Source organism: Microtus ochrogaster, chromosome 7 (assembly GCF_000317375.1).
Source record: "Microtus ochrogaster isolate Prairie Vole_2 chromosome 7, MicOch1.0, whole genome shotgun sequence".
NCBI lineage: Eukaryota > Metazoa > Chordata > Mammalia > Rodentia > Cricetidae > Microtus > Microtus ochrogaster.
In genome coordinates, this window is record NC_022014.1 from 25873116 (window position 1) to 25891207 (window position 18092).

Genomic DNA, 18092 nt, shown 5'->3' on the forward strand with positions numbered 1-18092 from the left:
CTTAAGTGAAACATCAGTTTTACACCTGCAGAGGAATACAGTATTAAATACTGCAAAGTAAAAGTCAGATGAAAGGCCGAATAATCAACTGACTTTCCATGGTAAAAGAATTTGAAAGAAGACTAAAAATAAACTAAAAATTTCTGAAACTACTATCTTATTTGCCAGTTTTGAATACGTTTTCAGTGACAAGTCAGAGACAAAAAATGAATTATCAACCCATGCCTTTTAGAAAAGCTGTAATGAACAAGAAGAGTCCATTGCAGATGGACAGTTTTTCCTACAGTGGCCACAAAGCAAGTTGAATTCATGTACAACAGACCATACATTTAGTATCATTTAAAATAAAGACTCTTCTCTTTGCCTTCTTCCAAAGTATATAATGTGTATATTTAACAACACAAGAGACACCACTTGAGCTTCCCCTGTAGCCAACAGGAGAAATATCCACATATAAAAATTAAAAATTTAAACTTTTAAGTCATTAATAGTTTTTGAACATAATACAGACTTAGAAATTGTTCAACATTAACCCAAGACCCCATCCCTAAGCACATAAATCATCTTCAAATTCAGAAGCCAGAGCTGCCCGTCCCTAGAAGTCCCACAGCACTACCTTGACCTTCACATCAGGCTCATAGCCAATAAAAGACCTAACAGAAACTCCTCAGGGAGGAATGGAAGCCATTGCTGCTACATGTCTATCTACCAGGGAGGGCAGACGCAGCCAGGTCAGGTCTATAAGATTCAGCCCCCACACTAAGGTCCTGGAAGACTGGGCAGGCAGCTTCCCTCATCTTTCCCCAAAGACTGTCCAATAAGCACCTGGGAACTGACTTTTCTTGGGAAAAGGGTGCTGGCAAGAGCTGTCAGAGCCAAGGCAACAGTGAGAAGTTCTCTGCTCTTTGGATGAACCATGTAAAACATTTCTTTTAAAAGACACAATGTTAAAAATATTAAGAAAACGTCTACAAAATCTGGAGGGTTGCCTTTTTCTCCAAGGGTAAAGCTTGTGGGGTGGTGGGGAGAAGACTTGAGGGCCCAGGACTGTAGCTCTGCAGCACAAGCAGAGACGCCCTTCAACACTCATTACACTCCAAAACTGTCCTACTGGGACAGCAAGAGTTCAGGGTGCAGGCAGGAGGGAAGGGAGCCAGCTGTTTCTACTGTGTGCCCCACCCTACGTAAGAATGTCAGGTCTGAGGACAGCTGCCAAGGCCAGGGCATCAGGACTCTGCTTCTGAACCAGAGCTACTTTCCCGGCTGACTTCAATCTGGAGCGACGGCAAGCTATCTAGCCGACTTTTTTTCTGGCGAGATTGTTCTTTCTCCTTAATCAAAGCACCCCATGCCCTCTGAAGCTCCGAGTCATCTTCTTCAGCACCAGACGGCCTGTGATCCACTTTCTTCGTGTTCTTTTCTTTGGTCTTGGGTGTAGATCCTAAGCGCGTCCATAAACCACCTGTTGGGGTGAGAAGACACCTCAGTCTGGCAGTCAATGCCGAGCACCAGAAAATCCCGAGGAAGCAGGTGTACTGCCAACACCTGCCATGCAGAAAACATCAGCAGAGGCAGTTGGCACCAGTGTGCAAGTGGACAGTTTGCAACTCAATGAAAGAGGCTCAAAACAGGTGGTCCCACACCAAGCATAGGACAATCACCTTAGACTTCCCTGACATATTTGTCCCTCTCCTGGTGAGAAGCATCTTGTCCCATGCTCATACCACCCCAGTCTGCTAGGAACTGCAAGCTCTAACATTCTGCAAACTGAAGGGTCTAGTTTAGATGATTTTCAGGCTTTTAGCTGACTTTTAATTTTTTTTTTTTTTTTTTTTTTTTTGGTTTTTTCGAGACAGGGTTTCTCTGTGGTTTTGGAGCCTGTCCTGGAACTAGCTCTTGTAGACCAGGCTGGTCTCGAACTCACAGAGATCCGCCTGCCTCTGCCTCCCGAGTGCTGGGATTAAAGGCGTGCGCCACCACCGCCTGGCTGACTTTAATTTTTAAAGAGTTTTATTGAACTGAAGAAATGGCTCAGCCATTAAGAGCTCTTGGCCTTGCAGAAGATCTGGTTAGATTCTGAATACCCACATGGCACCATACAATAATCCATAACTCCAGTTCCAGGAGATCCAATGCCCTCTTCCAGCCTCCAAGGGCACCAGACATATGCATGGTACAGAGACAAACATGCAAGCAAAACATAAAAATATCAAAAAAGGGGAGTGTTTTATTAAAATAGAACAACAAATAAAAGTGGCATAGATACACTCCAAAGCAATTAAGTTTTATTTATAAAGAGTAAGATAATCATGGAAGAATTACTATGGAAAAACGCTACACAAAGAGAACTAGATATATGTGTGGACAAAGTAAATAATGTAAAAGTAAAAAGAAGCAAGGGTGTTGTGAAATATTACTTTAACTATATAAAGATGTGTTATATTTATTTATGTTGCAGAATATTTAACTATGTAAAGGTGTCTTACATTTGTTTATGCTGCATTTGTTTAAGATGTAAAAATGTGTTGCTTTGCCTGCCTACTGATTGGTCCAATAAAAAGCTGATCGGCCAATAGCTAAGCAGTAGAAGGATAGGTGGGGCTGTCAGGCAGAGTGAATAGGAATGTAGGCTCAGGGAAAAAAAACAAGAGAAAGAGAAAGAGAGAGACAAAAGGACATACAGAATGAAAGAAAGGTAAAAAGCCCCGAGGCAAAACATAGATGAAGAAAAACATGTTAAAATAAGTTATAAGAGGGCTGGAGAGATGGCTCAGAGGGTAAGAACACTGGCTGTTCTTTCAGAGGTCCTGAGTTCAATTATTACAAGAAACCACATAATGGCTCACAACTATCTATAATGAGATCTGGTGCCCTCTTCTGGCATGTAGGCATACATGCAGAAAGAACACCATACAAAAAAAAATAAGTAAATCTTAAAAAAAAAAAAAAGAAAGTCTGATACACAAGGATGTGTTCCCTCTTCTCCTTTCTAAGCTTCCTGTAGGTATGATGCTGATGCCAACAAAAGCAGCTATGCTAACTGCAGAGAAATAGGCACTGACTCCACTTCTTACAACCACTGCTCTCCGTTCCTTCCCGCCCACGAGTGTGAAGTGTTGCTCACCTGATTTCCTTTCCCGAGTATCAGAGTAGAGGCCTTTAACGTCTTGCCTGGGAACACCTAGCCTACTATGTACATCCGAAGACGGTTCTCTCCGAACCACTTGATTACTACTAAAAGCCTTTTCTGGAGAATACGGTCTTTTTCCTAACCGTTGGCGAATATCTGAAAAGAAGAGAAAAAGTATACCTGTTACCAAGCACGTGTGTTTTACTATAAGTACCAACCACCTAGGATTTTTGTCTTAGCTATAGTTTCTATTGTTGTTATAAAACATAATCAAAAGCAACTGGGAGAGGAAAGGGTTCATGTCACTCACACTTAATTTAACAATTCATTATCAAAAGCAGTGAGGGCAAGAAAGCAAGCAGGGAAGGAGCCTGGAGGTAGGAACTGATTAAGGGGCCATTGAGGAATGCTATTTACTGGCTCGCTCATCCTGCTTTCTTATAACAGCAGCCCAGGGGCAGCACTGCCCACAGTGAGCTGGGCCCTCCTCTATCAACTATTAATAAAGAAAGCGCACCACAGGCTCGCCCACAGCTACTCTGGTGGGAGCATTTTCTCAGTTGAAGTTCCCTCTCCCAGAATGACTCTAACTTATTTCAGGCTGACAAAAAACTAAAGACCTGACCCCAGACCTCCCAGAGTGAAGGCACAAGTTCTGGCATGAGAAGGCTTCTAAAGCCAGTTCTGTTCATAATTGATCTTGCTTCTCTTAGGAAAACTTAAAGCTTGGATGCAGAGGCTATCAGCTGATTGTTTGAAGCAAAAGTTTTCTTTCTTTTTTCTTTTTTGGCAGAACCAAGCAAAACTAAATAACATAACAGATTTTTCAGCTAACAATACTGAAAGCTCCCCACAATCCTTGGACATACGAGTCATTCTCAATAAACTTAATACATTTAACCAACAAGTATAATGAGTCTGGCAACAGGCCAAGGATAAAGGAACCATGTCCTAGACTAAATGCGTTTCTCCTCCAAGTCTGTCAAAAAGCTGCTGAGCCTGAGGTTTCCACTAACAAACAGCAGCCACATATTCATCAGCCTAGAGCCTTGAGTCAGCTTTTGACATCTTATGTAAGCCCCCTCCCTGCAGAGCTCATGCTGAACCTCCTTCTTGGTTCTCTTCCATCTTTCCATTCTCAGCCTGTCTTCACCATCCCTGGTAAAGTTCTGCCCTTATTGTCTTGTTTTTTATGCCCACTACATTCTAGTCCTCCAAAATCATCTTTTTGAAATAAGAATCAGATAGTTTGCCAGGCGGTGGTGGCGCACACCTTTAATCCCAGCACTTGGGAGGCAGAGGCAGGCGGATCTCTGTGAGTTCGAGACCAGCCTGGTCTACAAAGGGAGTTCCAGGACAGGCTCCAAAGCCACAGAGAAACCCTGTCTCGAAAAACCAAAAAAAAAAAAAAAGAATCAGATAGTTTATCAACTGCATTCAATCCCCTCCCAAGACCAAGATCTAAAGCTATTTTCTCCAAAAGCCTTCTCCAATTCTCTCCACAGATCTATGGCAGTGACTTGCACATGCTAGACTAGTAGCCACAAGCACACCCACACACTGTTCTATCAGGGTTTACGCACATATACAATCTAGTTCACACTCAACCATGTATCTCACCATATAACTTAACTTTATTGGTTTAGGGTATAAAATATATCAGGGAAATAATACTATGTATTATTTAATATTATCTATTACTTCAGACAAAAGTACTAAAAGCTAGTTTTGCCAAAATCTGATTTTTTATTTATGTTCTCATGAATCCAATGCCTCGCTAAAGATTTAGCTAAACACAACGAGAACAATTAAATCAGAAGAGCCTACCTTGAGCCCACCTGCTTTTGGAAGCTCAGAGTGTTACACCTCCGAGGGGAAAGGTATCCTGGCAGTCAGAAGCCTAGGACTACCACAAAGTCACACTGCACAACAAACCTCACACAAGAGATTTATTGGAAAAGACATAGGAGGGTGGCTGTCTCTGCTTGGGAAAGAAGCAGCAAAGAACTGAGCAGGAGGCAGGCTTTATATAGAATTTCTTGTAGGAATGGAACTTTCCAGGGTGGCCTGGAATTGGTGGGATTCTGTGGCCCAATCTTGAGCTTTTTTATCTCTATAGGGCGGAGCCTGGCCACCTGCATCCTGAGAGGCAGGAAACCGGCCATTACAACTGTTACAGTAGTTTGGTGGCCAGGCCTGGCTGGCCACTGGAGGGCTTATAAGAAGGAAGACCGAGCTTGAAGAAAGAACAGTACCTGGTTTGGTGCTGCTGCCAACCGCCGGTCGTGGACACGAGTGCTGACGCTTTTCATCTAAGAGATGTCGGACATCTGCAAATTTCTCAGGTAGCAATTTGTTACCGATTCGATTTTTTATGTTGCTGGTCGATATACTATCTGCCCTCATAGAGTTCCTGTAAGTTAAAAAAAAAAAAAAAAAAAAAGCAGGGAGAATACAAGTAACCAACTTCAACTGTGAGACAAGGTACAAGCAAAGTCTCCTACTTCAGAGAAACTCAACCTGAGATGACACTATTCCCTTACAAGACCACTGATAATAGCTCACTAAGAACAGGATCAACACACTGTGAAGAGACGGTGATGACAGCAGGGTGATTTCCACATGGTGCCTGGATACTTTACCACAGAACACAAAACTAAGGGTCACGGTCTCCAAGGGCAGACAAACATAAGACAGATGCTTGCAGAGGCTGGAACTCTGCTCACCCAGGTGTAATCTGGATGCTAGTCTATAACCCCCTTCTGTAAAGAAGAGACTTCTCTGTCTACAGACCATCCTACCATGAGAGCATTATTCTGCTACAATTTTCTATTAGGTAGTTCTATGAAAACTAAACACAGAGATGTGAACAAAGCCACACAAATCAACGCTAGAAGCCCCTTTTCTTCCTATCGGCAAGTACCTCAGAAAGCCCAGGCCTGGTGGTGCAGGCTGCAAGCTCAGTTACTTGGGAGACTAAGGCAGAACACAGGATGATCACAGATTCACATCTTGTCTATGTTACAGAGCACATTTATATCCAGCATACTTGGTTTAGTGAGATACTGTCTCAAAATTTCAGAAACTTTAAATAAAATCTATACTTATTGAATCAGCTCATTAAAATAACTATGTTCTCTGTTCAGAGGTCCATAAAAATTAGGATAAACAATAGTTTCTAAACCCAGTAAGAGTGTGAGTCACAGGCAGTAATGTGGACAAGGCCCTAGAAAGGAAACTCTAGCAACACATACAGATTTTTAAATACATGCATTTTTTTTTCTTTTTTTTTCTTTTTTTTTTTTTCTTTTTCTTTTGATGTTTTTGAGACAGGGATTCTCTGTGTAGACCTGGCTGTCCTAGAACTTGCTCTGTAGGCCTACCTGGCTGGCCTTGAACTCACAGAGATCAGCCTCCTCCTGCCTCCCAAGTGCTGGGATCAAAGGCGTGTGCTACATATGTATCTTAAACACATGTATCTAGCAACACATATAGAATTTAAAACACATGTATTATTTCCTATAACAAGGCAGACTTTGAGGAATCTATTTAGCTAACACAGTATTAACAGAAACATCATTAACTATTAAAAGGGATTAGTTGTGGTGGAGTATTCCTGTAATCCCAGCACTCAGGAGGCTGGGGAAGAGAATGAAAACACAAAGCCAGAGCTATGCACTGAAACTCAATCTCAAAATAAATAAATAAATAAATAAATAAATAAATAAATAAATAAATAAATAAATAAAATAGGACCAGCAAGATAGCTCTGCAGGTAGGGGTACTTCCTTCCAAGTCTGAGCACTTATGTTCAACATTCAGAACCACACGGTAGAAGAGAACCAACTCCACAAGGTGTCCTATGACCAACACACATGCACTGTGGCATAGTCACACATGATAAAAAATTAAAATAAAAAATTTTATAAGTAATTAAATAAATGATAATACTGTTAAACAATGTACTACATATGATGGAAGAAATAACAGATGTCTGGAAATAAAAGTGGTTTTCACTTTTTATACTGTCTATGCAACAACTATTACTTATATAGAGAAAAAATTGGATGCCTCTATCAAATACTGATAAAGGAATAAAAATTAGGCCTAGCAGTATGTACACAAGAAGTCTTCTGTTCAATCATTAGTATTTCCAAAATAAATAAATAAGTAAATTTAATTTAAAGTTAACATCATTAAAAAGAGGAAAAGTATTAGTTGGGAGGTGGTAGCACACACCTTTAATCCCAGTACTTGGGAGGCAGAGGCAGGTGGATCTCTGTGAGTTCCAGGACAGCCAGGGCTGCACAGAGAAACCCTGTCTCAAAAAAACAAACAAAAAAAAGTATTTTACCTAATACTTTTCAACTGAGATTCCACTTCATCTGCATACATGGTCATCTTCATGCTTTTCTTTGGGGAGGGAGTGGAAATCATCTTCAGTTCTAGATCATAGTCCATCTCATCTGAGTCTGAGCTGCTCGCACTGGACCGCCTAGACACACTCCGCTCACGGGGCTGCTTGAGAGTAGGGAGTTCCTCATGGTACTCCACCACGACCCTGTCATCTGCATCCATGTCTTGGTCCTCTTCTTCCTCTTCCTCTTCTTCAATGGGTTCCTCGGGAACATTCACTAATCCTGAAGAAATTTAACCCAAAGGTTAGAAAGAACTAAACTTAAGGCTAAACTAACAAGCATGATTTCTACTCTCCATAGGTAGAAGAAAAGACTATGACCTCCGAAACTGCACTGGAGTATTTACCATCTGTCAAAGTGCAACTGGAAGCGATTCTTACTCTTACTTATTTATCCAAGAGACTGGATAAAACATGAATGCAGTAGTATAAACTCATGTACAATATGAGCAATCTTCATTATTTTTGAGTTTTATATTTATAAATCTGTCAGATTTATTTGTGGCTCCTAAATCAACACTCAAGGTACTGTCAAGAACACATGCAGACTGATAGAAAACTAAGTGCTTCTTCCTAACCAAGGCAACAGCAACACCACCTTCTTATTCATGACTCATACTGTAAGCAAGGAAGCAAGGTCCTTTTCAATTTATTAACCGCTATGTTTTCACTTTTTGTGCTTTCTCTTGATAATTTTACTGCTCAAAAATGTCCCTGCTGGGCAGTATTGGCGCACACCTTTAATTCCAGCACTTGGGAGGCAGAGACAGGTGGATCTTTGTAAGTTTGAGGCCAGCATGGTCTCAGAACGAGTTCCAGAACAGGCTCCAAAGCTACGTAGAGAAACTCTATCTCAAAAAACCAATAAACAAACAAACAAACAAATAAAATGGTCCCTGAGCTGTAAATGGTGGTTTATGCCTTTGATCCCAGTATTGAGAGGCAGAGGCAGGTGGATCTCTGAGAGTTCAAGGCCAGTCGGAACACATTGTGTTCCAGACACAAGGGCTACAGAAAGAGACTCTGTCTCACAAAAAAAAAAAGAAAAGAAGAAAGAAGGAAGGAAGGAAGGAAGAAAGGAAAAAAGGAAGTCCCATTAAATACAGTGAGTGAAGTGTTGTTTAGTAAAAGGATGGTGGTCCACCTCATGAAGAAAACACCAACACTACATAAGCCTTATTCAGGCATGGGTTACACGCTGTCAGCTGTTAATTCAATGCCAATTAATTAATAGTGCATATTAAATCAGCTGTCTTTAAATAGAAAAATGGGCACAGCAATATTACACACTGATTAGTTGATGAAAATAGTGTGATCCGATTTTTGTACAATTCACTAATTCAACGTTCAGTGTAACTTCATGCCATGTGATAGCCCTCAATAATAAAAATCAACATTACGGACTGGAGAGATAGCTTAGGTTAAGAGCACTAGCTGCTCTTCCAGAGGTCCTGAGTTCAATTCCCAGCAACCACATTTTAGCTCACAACCATCTGTAATGAGATCTGGTGCCCTTTTCTGTCCCACAGACATACATGGAGGCAGAATGTTACATATATAATAAATAAATAAATCTTTAAAAAAAAATCAACACTAACTCTAAAGCTTATGGGCTCTTGGTCTAGAAAGATGGCTCAGTGGTTAAGAGTGCACACTCCTCTTGCAGAGAACCAGAGTTTGGTTCCCAGAGTGGATGGCTTGTAACTCCAGCTCCAAAGGAATCTGACACTCTCTCCTGGCCTCCACAGGTACTATACAAACCAATCTTCTCATCCTCATATAATTAAAATAAAATCCTTTTCAAAAAGAAATATGAATAATGTTTGTGGTAACTGGAAAAAGCAAATATAAAGTATACCTATAATAATTATAATTTTATGAAAATAGATGAATGAAATAAATGAAAAATGAAATCAGTTACTGTATTAGGATACTTGAATTAGGGGTAATTTACTTTCTAATTTCTTAGAATAAAGAATAGGTTACAAAACTATCTTTGTTTTTTGAGTCAGGTTTTCTCTGTATAGCCCTGGCTGACCTGGAACTCAGAGAGATCCACTGGCCTCTGCCTCCTGAGTGCTAGAATTAAAGTCACGTGGCACAGGCGCAGCTGACAATATGTGAAGGTAACTGAAACTGGAAGTGTGTGCATCTCTAACACGCACATCTCAAAGATACAATTCTGCACACACCCATCAGCCAAAAGTGTGCACACTGTGCTGCTGACATACATAGTTCTATAAAGCATGCAGAAGACTGTACACAAGTTCAAAATAAAAGTGAATCTTCTAGAAAGCATAATGAAAATGGTTCCTTTATAATAAACATACAAGAGAGAAAGAAAAAAAACTCAAGTCATAATGTCCCATGTTTTAGTAGCATTCATATGCAAAAAACAATGTGTAAAAACACTCAACTCCTCACATTACCAGAAAAGAAAATAAATTCAGTTCATCTGATAAGGTTTGTTCATGCAGTTGTTGATATTAATAGTAGAAAAATTAAGTTCCTAAGAAATTTTATTTTAATTTTCTCTCTGTAACGTATGGTCTTTTTGTTAGAACCGTTTTAGAAAATCATGTGACCTCTTGCATGGGCAATTCAAAATTAATCATGATTTGACTTACTTTCCTCTATGTTGGCAGAGGGTGAGGGCAAAGAAGAGAGAATAATAAAGTTGGGAACCTTAAAAGATTGTGTTAAGAATAAAAATACGATTTCGAGAGCCAAACATGTGTTTGTCTACCCAAGAGCTGAGCAGGCAACTACCGGAATGTCGGTGTTTATACGACGTCAAGCCAACGTCATCCCCAATCAGGGCTCTCTTCTTGATCACATCCCGCTGAATGCGACGGGAATGATATCTTCGCTTCCTGCAATATTGCCAAAATAAGCACACCATCAGAAACCAATAAGAAGGATGCTGAAATCCACCTCATTCCAGCTCCACAATGGCACAGCGTTAGGTGCCGAAGCAGCGTTCTCACACCATTTGCTACAACTAAGAATCGTGAGTGCTTCCCTCACTTTCCTTCAGTCCACAGGATGTTCTGACATTCCGCCACAGAACACCAACTGAAGGAGGAAAAACAGCCCAAGTCGTGTTCAAATTATTGTCATTTTAAGCCAGCACTTGGGAGGTAGAGGCAAGAGGATCAGGAGCCCAAGGTCCTGCCTGGCTACATAAGAGTTTGAGACTTGCCTGGACATGAGACACTGTTTCAGAAAACTAAAACCAAAACAAAACATTTTGCAGTGGTCACCAGTGAAGACAGAGACTTAAAACTGACAAAAAGTATTGAGACTAAAAGACTCTTGAATGCCTAACCAAAATGGGACATCTATACCATCCTTTCCAAGTCTCAAGAAACACTGTGGAAGAAGGGCCAGAAAGAATGTAAGAGCGGGAGAAGAGTGAAGTGGGATGGAACACTGAGTTCTTGCTGATGGCAGATTGCCACACTCTGAAACTCACAGCTGTGACTGCCTGCACAAAACCTACACAAGACTGAGTTCATCAATTCCTATTATTATGGGGAGGGACTCACAGGACACCACAATTTATATGCAGTTTGTAGTTGAGTGGGGAGGGAAAGATCTCCTTCAGTGACTACTGCTAAGAAAGCCATGCTCCTGTAAAAAGCTCTAATGAAACTCATGGGTCACTCACACACCAAAGAGAGACATCAAAGTAGAAGGGAGCTAGTTGGAAAAGGAATGGGTAGGGACAGGGGAGACCAAAATCAAACTATCAAAATACATTATATACACGTACATGGATGTCATAATAAAGCCTATTATGTGCAATCAATATATGCTAATGAAAGCATTAAGACAGTCATTATATTTTACAGTTTTTGACTCACCATGAATTGCTAAGAATTCCTTTCATGCCTCCATAATTGGGATTTCCATATTTCATATAATATTGACTTCTTCTGGCTGCTCCAAGTTCCTTTTTGTCATCTGAAAGTTAATAGAATAGATTCTTGTGAGTGGAAGGATAATATTGACTACTTGATTTTGGATTTGTTTTTTTGTTTGTTTGTTTGTTTTTGTTTTTGTTTTTCGAGACAGGGTTTCTCTGTGGCTTTGGAGCCTGTCCTGGAACTAGCTCTTGTAGACCAAGCTGGTCTCGAACTCACAGAGATCTGCCTGCCTCTGCCTCCCGAGTGCTGGGATTAAAGGCGTGCGCCACCATTGCCTGGCTTGGATTTGTTTTTTGAGTCAGAGTCTCCCGTAGCCCAGATTGGCCTTAAATTTACAATAAAAAGACCATATAACCTGCTGGGTAGTGTTGGCGTATGCCTTTAATCCAAGCACTCTGTCTTGGGAGGCAGAGGCAGGTGGATCTCTGTGAGTTTAAGGTCAGACCAATCTATAGAGCAAGTTCCAGGCCAGGCTCCAAAGCTACAGAGAAACCCTGTCTCAAAAAAACAAAAACAAACAAACAAACAAACAAAAAAACACAAAAACACCAAATAATCCATCTATACTACTTTTGGATATATGCCCAAAAGGAGCCAAAATTAGCATACTGTGGGGATATCTGCACATCCACTGTTATCAAAATATTACATGCAAAAAGCCCACTCCAGCCGGGCAGTGGTGGCGCATGCCTTTAATCCCAGCACTCAGGAGGCAGAGGCAGGAGGATCTCTCTGAGTTCGAGGGCAGCCTGGTCTAGAAGAGCTAGTTCCAGGACAGGAACCAAAAGCTACAGAGAAACCCTGTCTCGAAAATAAAAAAAAAATAAAAAAAGCCCACTCCATCAACCCCCCAAAAGACCCTGCAATAACCTTATGGCACTGTCCCAAACTGGAACAAACAGTGGCATCTTCTACTGAGACAAGATACCAGCAAGCACATGTCTTCTGTTGGAATGTAGGGACACAGAAATTATGTGGAGATAGGATATCAAAGCACCTGTCTTTGGCTATATGGCACTATGATAGACGGGTCACAACACTGATACGACCATCACCACTGGGTTCCCTAGGAAGCTGTGGCAGGCCAAGCTCAGTACTGCAGGGTTCATCTATCTATTATCTGGGCACAAACTACTGGCTTATTAGCTGGCAATAGAGAAGGTGAGCATCCTCTATGAAGAGATGTGTGAGAACTTTGTGAAACAGAAGGAAAGGGAGCCTCAGCATTCATTGGCTACTATACTGAGTGCCTATGCTACTCAGCTCTATCTCAGCTGAAACTAGTCCAAAGACACTAAGGCAAAAGTGATACACACATTGGTTCAGGAGGAGTTCCTGCAAGATCAGACTTCTATTAGCACAGCTGGATGCTGGCCTAGGGAGCCTGCATCCAGGAGGGTCCCTGGTCCAGACAGTAGAACTGAAAGAACACCTTTACTCCTGGCCATCCCTTTGTCATCTGCGCTGACCAGGATGGACGTGGTGGTAGACTCAGTGTGTGCCCTTGGAATTGCACTCATTTCACAGCCAGCTCTCTCACCACAGGCATGGTGGTATCTTCGGGATGAAGCTCTGGATCTGATCAGTGTACCTCTAACTAAATCTTCACCCATAGCAGCACTTCAGTGGTGAGTTCTGCATGTTAGAGGGTACCCTGAGCACTGCCAATGCCATTCTGGTCCTGTGCCCAGCACCTATGGCTTCTACAAATCTTCTACTTTAATAAAACTCCCCTCTCTTAAAAACAAAGTCTCAATATAGTGGCACATCCCTTTAATCACAGCACTTAGGAGGCAGAGACATGTGAATACCTGAGTTCCAGGCCACATTGGTCTACAGAGTGAGTTCCAGGGCAGCCAGGGCTACACTGAGAAACCCTGTTTCAAAAAACAAAACCAAAGGCTCAAAAGGTACCCTAGTTGCTTTTCTCTGTGGAATTTCAGAGTTAAGTAAAAGGGGAACTCTTGGGGAGGTAAAGAGAAAAGGAAGGAATTATGAACAGGAAAGAGGATGGATGGGATCCAAGTACATCACAAGCATGTGTGGGAAGGTAACAATGAAATCAATCACTGCATAATAAAAACACACTAACAAATACGTATGTCAAGAAATTTCTTCTCAGTCAGTAAACCAATTTACATAAAGTATTTACTTAAAGGCAGTTTGGAATTACCTGCACTAACTTCTGATCAACACGAAAAGTAACTCATTCTGACCAAAAGTCAGTATCAAATTTACCTTTTGTAGCAAATCTCATGAATAGCCTATTTCCTTTAGCAAGTTTGTTAGCTGGACGAAGATCATTTCTTAACAGAGACTCTTCTTCTACCTGAGACAATGTGTCCAACTTAAGAAAAAGAAAACATTTTCAATGTAAAAATCCAAGCATTTTTCATACTTTCTCTGTAGTTATAATTAAGAAAGTATTCTATTTGTTACACCTATCAGTGTCATAGTGCTCGTTCCCCTGGAGACCTCTGAAACCAGGTCTTCTCTCACTACCCTGCCTAGAAGAATAATCTCGATAATTTTCTTTTATCATAAACATTTTTAAAAATTACATGTACTTATATATGTCTGTGTGGGGTTATGTGCACATGAGTGCAGTTGTCTGCAGAGGGCAGAACAGTATTAGATGCTTTGAAGTGGGCAGCTGTGAGACGTCCCACATGGGTGCTGGAAATTGAACTCAGGTTTTCTGCAGGCACAGTATACACTATTTTTGAAGCCCAATTTTCTCTCCCTTACCTTTTACTGTTTCATAGTGTTCACAGTGTCTCCTAATGTAGCCTCCAGTGGGGTGAGGCCTTTATTTTTTTACTTGATAGTAGGTTCCCAGAATTTGGTTCACAGGAAACATCATTTCAATTTTTAACTCAAAATGAGTATGCTTAGCTGGGGACACAGATCGAAGGCACAGCACTTGCCTAGCACCACGCACACACAAAATGAACACACACCAAGATTTCTGACAAACTCTAGCTGCTTTTCCTTACTTTATTGGTTAGGTAACACTTCGAAGTATTTCTTAATAAACCCATTTTTTTCCTTCTGCACAAGTATAAACACTATTCTAAGATTCCAACATGAACTGTAACATTCACACAAACTAAATGGCTGAGAGTCTGCTGCACCTTCAGAAGGTTCCATGTTAAAGCTAGACAGAGAACACAGCTTACTAAGTCTTTAAGTCTTACATTTAAAAAGACAGTAAGCATTTTTTTCTTACAATAAAGCCTTACAGTTATCTTTGCCCTATTACTAACCTCTACATCACTTGAATTCTCATCTTCAACTTCTCCTTCTTCAGTCTCGTCGTCATCTGAACTGTCTTCCTGCTTGTCTAAAATAGAGTGTGAGGGACAAGAAGAACCTTAATGTAACCTCATCTCATAAAATTTAAAAAGCCCAGTGTTCTCTATTCCTATTGACCGGTACCCAAGCATCATAATTTACCTCAGAAACATTTGGTAATGCAGTGTTCATAATGCTCTACTCACAGGCCCAGAATTGGTCAGTGTACAGAATGGGCAAGGGCCCCTTTGCATGTAGTTACCTTTCTTGTTTTTCTCAGACAATTTGTCTTCACTGGTATCTCTGCTTCTTATCTTATCCTGAGCTGGCAGAGAGCTCATATTGATGAGAGCTCGTGTGGCTGTCATCTCATCCAGCCAAACCACATTACCTAAAATAAAACATCACACATTCAACTGTAAGTTTTTTGAGAGCAGATTTAGCATCAGGTTCATTGCCACAGCCTCACTGGCTATATACAGCTGTCAGTCAATGCAAAAAACAGCTCATGAAAAAAGTATAAAAGTGGTGGTGAAATGCCTGATAAACATGGTCTAAAGCTACACTCCCAAACCCAATCCCACAAAATAACTGTTCTATGCCTATGAACTGCTTGAAGCCGAATGTGGCAGCACACACAATCCCAGCACTTGGCAGGCGAAGACTAGAGGATTTCCAGTGCTAGACCAGGCTGGGCTAGAGGTAAGACCTACCCCAAGAAAACCCTCCTGGAACACAATGACTGCTATATAGTATTAATAGGTTAGCTGTTTTTCTCCTAAGCTAAGAACAGAGGTTAAGAATAAATAGTTTAGGCCATAATTATTCACTATCAAGATAGCAAGAATGCTTTAAAAATCATGAACAAAAGCATGCTAAACAGAATATGTGGTATACTTACAGGAGGTATCATCCAACCACTCAATGTGAGCTGGAGGATATTCTTTAAAATAGGAAAAGATATCCTGGGTACTCATCTCATCCACTCCACAAATATAGATGGTCTCCAGTCTCACTTTGGGGATTGCTACAAAAAAAAAAAAAAAAAAAGACAGATTTCTTTTCAACCTGGTATGTACTGCTTGCTAAGCACTTCTTTACAATGGTTTAGATAATGGGTCTAGAAGAGGAAGAAACTGCAACAATAATTATTTCAGAAGAACACAAAACAAGATAGTAAGGCCAACTGCAATAATGGTTACCATTGACCTACAATTAAGCAAATGATGTGATTTAGAATAGCCATCTATTCTAGGGCTCAGAAGAAGTAGAACAATGGTAAAATAAATGACAGTTCTTTCTACAATGCCCCATAGGATTGGTCATGGAACTTGACGATCTGATTCTGAAATTATATATATATGAGAGAAATGCCCTATGGTGGACACTTCAAGAACAGCCTCCACACTCAGATGCATTAAAGCATGAAAACTAAAAAACAACTATAACATGGTGCTAGAGTCAAGAAACCCTACAAATCACTGGGCATGATGGTGCCTGCTATTCCAGTATTTGGGATATTGAGGTAGAACAACTGCACACACACACACACACACACACACACACACACACACACACACACACAGAGAGAGAACACATCCTAAAAATCAGCTAAAAAAAAAACCTCAGTCAGGTGGTAGTGATGCACATTTTTAATACCAGAACTCAGGTGATCTTCGTGAGTTCGAGGTCAGCCTGGTCTACAGAGCTTGTAGAGCTAGTTCCAAGATAACCAAGGCTACACAGAAAAAAACAGTCTCGAAAAACCAAACAAAACAAAAATGGGCAAAAATGTAAACAAACAATTTACACAGATGGAAATATAAACGGCAGATAAAAATATTAAGAGAAGGGCTGATCTTCCTACTAATCTGGAAATTCATATTAAAAGGATACTAAACTAGGTATGGTGATGCACACCTTTAATCCCAGCATTCAGGAGGCAGGCAGGCAGATCACTGTGATTTCTAGGCCAGCCAGGGCCACATAATGAGACCCAACTAAAACCAATCAAAAAAGATACCAGCTTCCACTGAACAGTCTTTTACATGAAACATTATCCAGGTGGGAGGAGTTGCTCCTCCTGCTAGTAGAAGCATGGACAAGGATATTCCAAGGTTAAGAGAATATAGTCTAGCACATATCCTATAAAACCTATATGAATTCTCAGCATAAAGTATCTCACACAACAATGTCCAGGGTAACACTACTTATAATAATCCAGCAGCCATGAGGGCAATAAGTTATGGCTTACCCATATTAAGTATATCATGGTTTACCCATACAACACTATAGAACATAACATAGTAAGAAAGCAATAGACACACACACAAACACACACACACAGAGAGAGAGAGAGAGAGAGAGAGACAGAGAGAGAGAGAGAGAGAGAGAGATTGATTAAATACCAGAAATTCTAAAACATATTGAGTGAAAAAAAAAAAGTTATCTAAAATTCTTGGGGCCAGGGAGATGGCTCAACAGTTAAAGCTCTGGCTACAATACAAACTTGAGGAGCTGAGTTCCACCCCCAGACCCCACGTAAGAAGCCTGATGCAGCAGCATGCATCTGTAATCCCAGTCTCTAAAATGAGAGCTCATGGGTCAGCACAGCAGAAATAGAGATACCGCCTCAACAAGGTGGAAGGTAAGAAACTCCTCCCGAAAGTTGTTCTCACCGCTTTATATGCATGCTGCAGCGTGCACACACCCACAAATAAAATACACCATTACATAACATCAAACACCTTAAGGCTGTAGAAAAAAGCCTAAGCCAGGAAGTGGTGGCACTTGCCTTTAATCCCAGCACTTGGAAGGAAGAGGCAGGCGGATCTCTGTGAGTTCAAGGCCAACCGACTCAGCTTAGTCCCATTCACAACACATTGAAAACAGTTGCTACAGTTGGTGAAAAAAAAAGTTGACAGTCATGGTCAAAATGGAACTGAGTGCTACCATGAAATACTTCAAGTAGGTTATCTTGTTTAACCCTTTTCATTGTAAAATATGTAAGGATGTCATTAAGAATTTATAAATCCCTGCATATCTACTACCTGGTTTTAATTCCTTAAAAGATTTCAAGCAGAGAGAGACTAATAGAGAAAGGGCTGTGGGCCAGGAGTAATGAGTGGGGAGGAAATGAAGACAGGAGGGATGCATCTGAACAAAACTCAATATGTACATGTATGAACATGACAGAATTCTCTCAATTTGTACAAGTAGTATTAAGTTTTTAAATCTCATGAAAATAAAACATCCCAGCCGGGTGATGGTGGCGCACGCCTTTAATCCCAGCACTCGGGAGGCAGAGGCAGGCGGATCTCTG

General features: G+C 40.8%; 1 protein-coding gene across 1 annotated transcript in view; it reads right to left on the reverse strand.

Moving 5' to 3' along the window:
* Positions 1–224: 224 nt before the first annotated feature.
* Ncbp3 (nuclear cap binding subunit 3) overlaps positions 225–18092 on the reverse strand; it is a 33047-nt gene continuing 15179 nt past the window's right edge. The window contains exons 4-13 of the mRNA XM_005349612.3: positions 15672–15797; positions 15033–15161; positions 14743–14819; positions 13715–13823; positions 11414–11513; positions 10317–10420; positions 7485–7770; positions 5386–5543; positions 3125–3286; positions 225–1462 (exon numbers count right to left, since the gene is read on the reverse strand). Of these exons, the coding sequence (XP_005349669.1) occupies positions 1227–1462; positions 3125–3286; positions 5386–5543; positions 7485–7770; positions 10317–10420; positions 11414–11513; positions 13715–13823; positions 14743–14819; positions 15033–15161; positions 15672–15797 (1487 nt within the window). The 3' untranslated portion in view covers positions 225–1226. The remainder of the gene's footprint in view (positions 1463–3124; positions 3287–5385; positions 5544–7484; positions 7771–10316; positions 10421–11413; positions 11514–13714; positions 13824–14742; positions 14820–15032; positions 15162–15671; positions 15798–18092) is intronic.